Source organism: Austrofundulus limnaeus, unplaced genomic scaffold (assembly GCF_001266775.1).
Source record: "Austrofundulus limnaeus strain Quisiro unplaced genomic scaffold, Austrofundulus_limnaeus-1.0 Scaffold2005, whole genome shotgun sequence".
Taxonomy (NCBI): Eukaryota; Metazoa; Chordata; class Actinopteri; order Cyprinodontiformes; family Rivulidae; genus Austrofundulus; species Austrofundulus limnaeus.
The window spans coordinates 26394-28627 of record NW_013954407.1 but is presented as its reverse complement, the minus strand read 5'-3'; the positions used below and the strand labels follow the sequence as shown (position 1 = coordinate 28627).

Sequence of the window (2234 nt, the reverse complement as noted above, 5' to 3'; positions counted from 1 at the left end):
GGGTAATACCCGAGGGATGTGGTTGTTCTTGGGATGGAAACAAGCTGGACTGGTGCTCTGCATGCTCCTCTTTGTCATGCAACGGCACGTTGATACAAGCAGCCGAGGCTTTTGGATGGCAAGGGAGGAGGCTTTTTTACCCCCTCAGGTATGTATCACCAGATGAAACCACCGAGGCCATAGCCTCCTCTGTGGGCCTCGGTCCCTTTTTGTATCCTGCACTCTCATGTGATCCCTCTGCACCCCCATTAGATCCGGTCACAGAGACCGGAACAGGCAAGGAGGCAAAGAACAAAGGGAAAGCCGAGAACCTCCGATGTGATCTTTTGAATGAAACAATTGACAAAGCTTGGCCCTTTCAAGCAGATGGGGTACGAGCTGGAAAACCCCTAGTGGGACTGCAGGAGCACCCTGTGGTTTTTAGGGTATTCAGGGAACCCTTAACAATGGCCATAAGGCCTGATGAAAGATCCGACGATGCGAAAGAAACTGCACTGAAAGGCGGTTGGGAAGGACCATGGGAGCTCACTACATGGGCCTCACTCATAAAAGAGGTAATTGAGAACCAGTTCATCCCGTTAACAGACCTCCCTGCGATCCCTCGGGAAGAGAGGGTCAGAGCATCTGACCTATATTACTACACCACAAACATCGATGCTTGGTGTCCGAGAGGAACTCGGCCTAAACAGAAAGCCGCAATTTACACTGTCACCTCTGAGGCGTGGAATCGTCAAGGAATCTTGCAGATCCCTGGGACTGTGGCTCAGAGGACCCGGACTCCCATCCGCCCTGACTCAACTTGTAAAGTAAGAATTGCAGTCCAAATGGTGATTGTCCCTTTAAAAGGAGTTTACTCCATTGGAGCTACCATCACTGTCTTGGCACGTCGTCGTGAAGAGTTCAGCGCACACGAGGCCCATGCCCCCCTCCCTAAAGTACCTGAACCACCAACTCGTCGCCACTCTATCTCGCTCCTGAAAACCCTGACCCGCATGCCTTCGCGGTTGCGCAGGACAGAGAGTGAGAGGAAGTAAGTAAATCTTCGGTTTGACATGTAGTTCTCCTCCATGAATCAAATTTTGACATCATTTCATCTCCATGGGATCGGTTGTGGGATGATTGACCCCAATAATCCCAGGAGAGGGGGTGGAGCCTAAATGACAGGACAAGATTAAGTGTAACCACACCCCCAATAGAAGAAGCCAACACCCCCCTTCGCTAGGATAAAAAGCCTGTCAGTGGRCCACACTAAGCAGAAGGAAGATGGAGGGGACCAACTACATGTCACAAACCCAAGAAGACCCAGAGGACGATGATGGAGGAACCAACCCCTACGAAAATCCCCTCCCCAARAACAGCTGTAGCTGCAGCTGTAAGAAGAAGCCATGTGTTGAGATTGGCTTAAGGCTTTTAGCTTTATTTCTTGCTGTCGCTTTGATTTTGTCAATTTTGTATCAAGTGGGATACCGGCCATGGGAAGTCACTCATGCCAGAGTGYTTCATGCCAACACAAAATATGGAAATTTGACATGCTGGAATGTCAACGCTCTCAACTTGTTCCTACCCTGGGGGGCTAAYCAAACCAACAAAACTGATTTTTGGAACAGAGTGAAAAGAATGGGTTATGAAGCATGGAAAGAMAACCTAGATGATTGGGATGCCTGGACGAACGAATTGGCACAACAGAACTTCACTGAAGACCACAATTGGACAGTCTCAAACATACTAGCCACAAAAGATGGATTGGTAGTATGGGTTAAAATGCTAGAAGAACATGAAACCAAGACAACAAAGTGTAACTGGATACAGCCAGAAGGAGAACCACCCGAATGGCACTGTGACTGGGGATGCAGGCCTCTGTTAGGCCTGGCACACCAAGGATACTGGCAATATGAAGCTATATTTCCAGCACCCCACAAACATGTATATTGCTCGGCCATATTTCCAAGATGGGAGTTTTGGGGACACTATGATCTCAAATGTGACAAAATTCCGGTGATGAACAGAACCAGAACTAAACCAGCAAGGAAACACCCAACGTCCTACAAAAAGAAGGCCAAAGTAGCAACTATCCAGCACAGTATTGTTGTAACATATAATGGTTCAATCCAAGGTGCTGCTCCGACTGTGCATCATGGTAAAAAGCAAACTGAACAACATGCTTCGGAAGAATGTTTGACCGACATCAGACGCCTCGATCCCTGCATATGGAACACATGGGTGAGGTGTGGAGG

The 2234-nt window shown here is 48.5% G+C and overlaps 2 protein-coding genes across 2 annotated transcripts; both read left to right on the top strand.

Annotated features, from left to right (window-relative positions):
* Window positions 1–134: 134 nt before the first annotated feature.
* On the top strand, window positions 135–2207 carry LOC106536852 (uncharacterized; the record flags this gene model as incomplete). The annotated part of the gene is given in 1 exon segment (XM_014034189.1): window positions 135–2207. A coding segment is annotated over 1 exon segment (900 nt), but the record flags the coding sequence as incomplete, so codon positions are not given.
* Window positions 1264–2231, top strand: LOC106536851 (uncharacterized; the record flags this gene model as incomplete). Its single annotated transcript, XM_014034188.1, is given in 1 exon segment — window positions 1264–2231. A coding segment is annotated over 1 exon segment (968 nt), but the record flags the coding sequence as incomplete, so codon positions are not given.
* Between the last annotated feature and the right edge of the window lie 3 nt (window positions 2232–2234).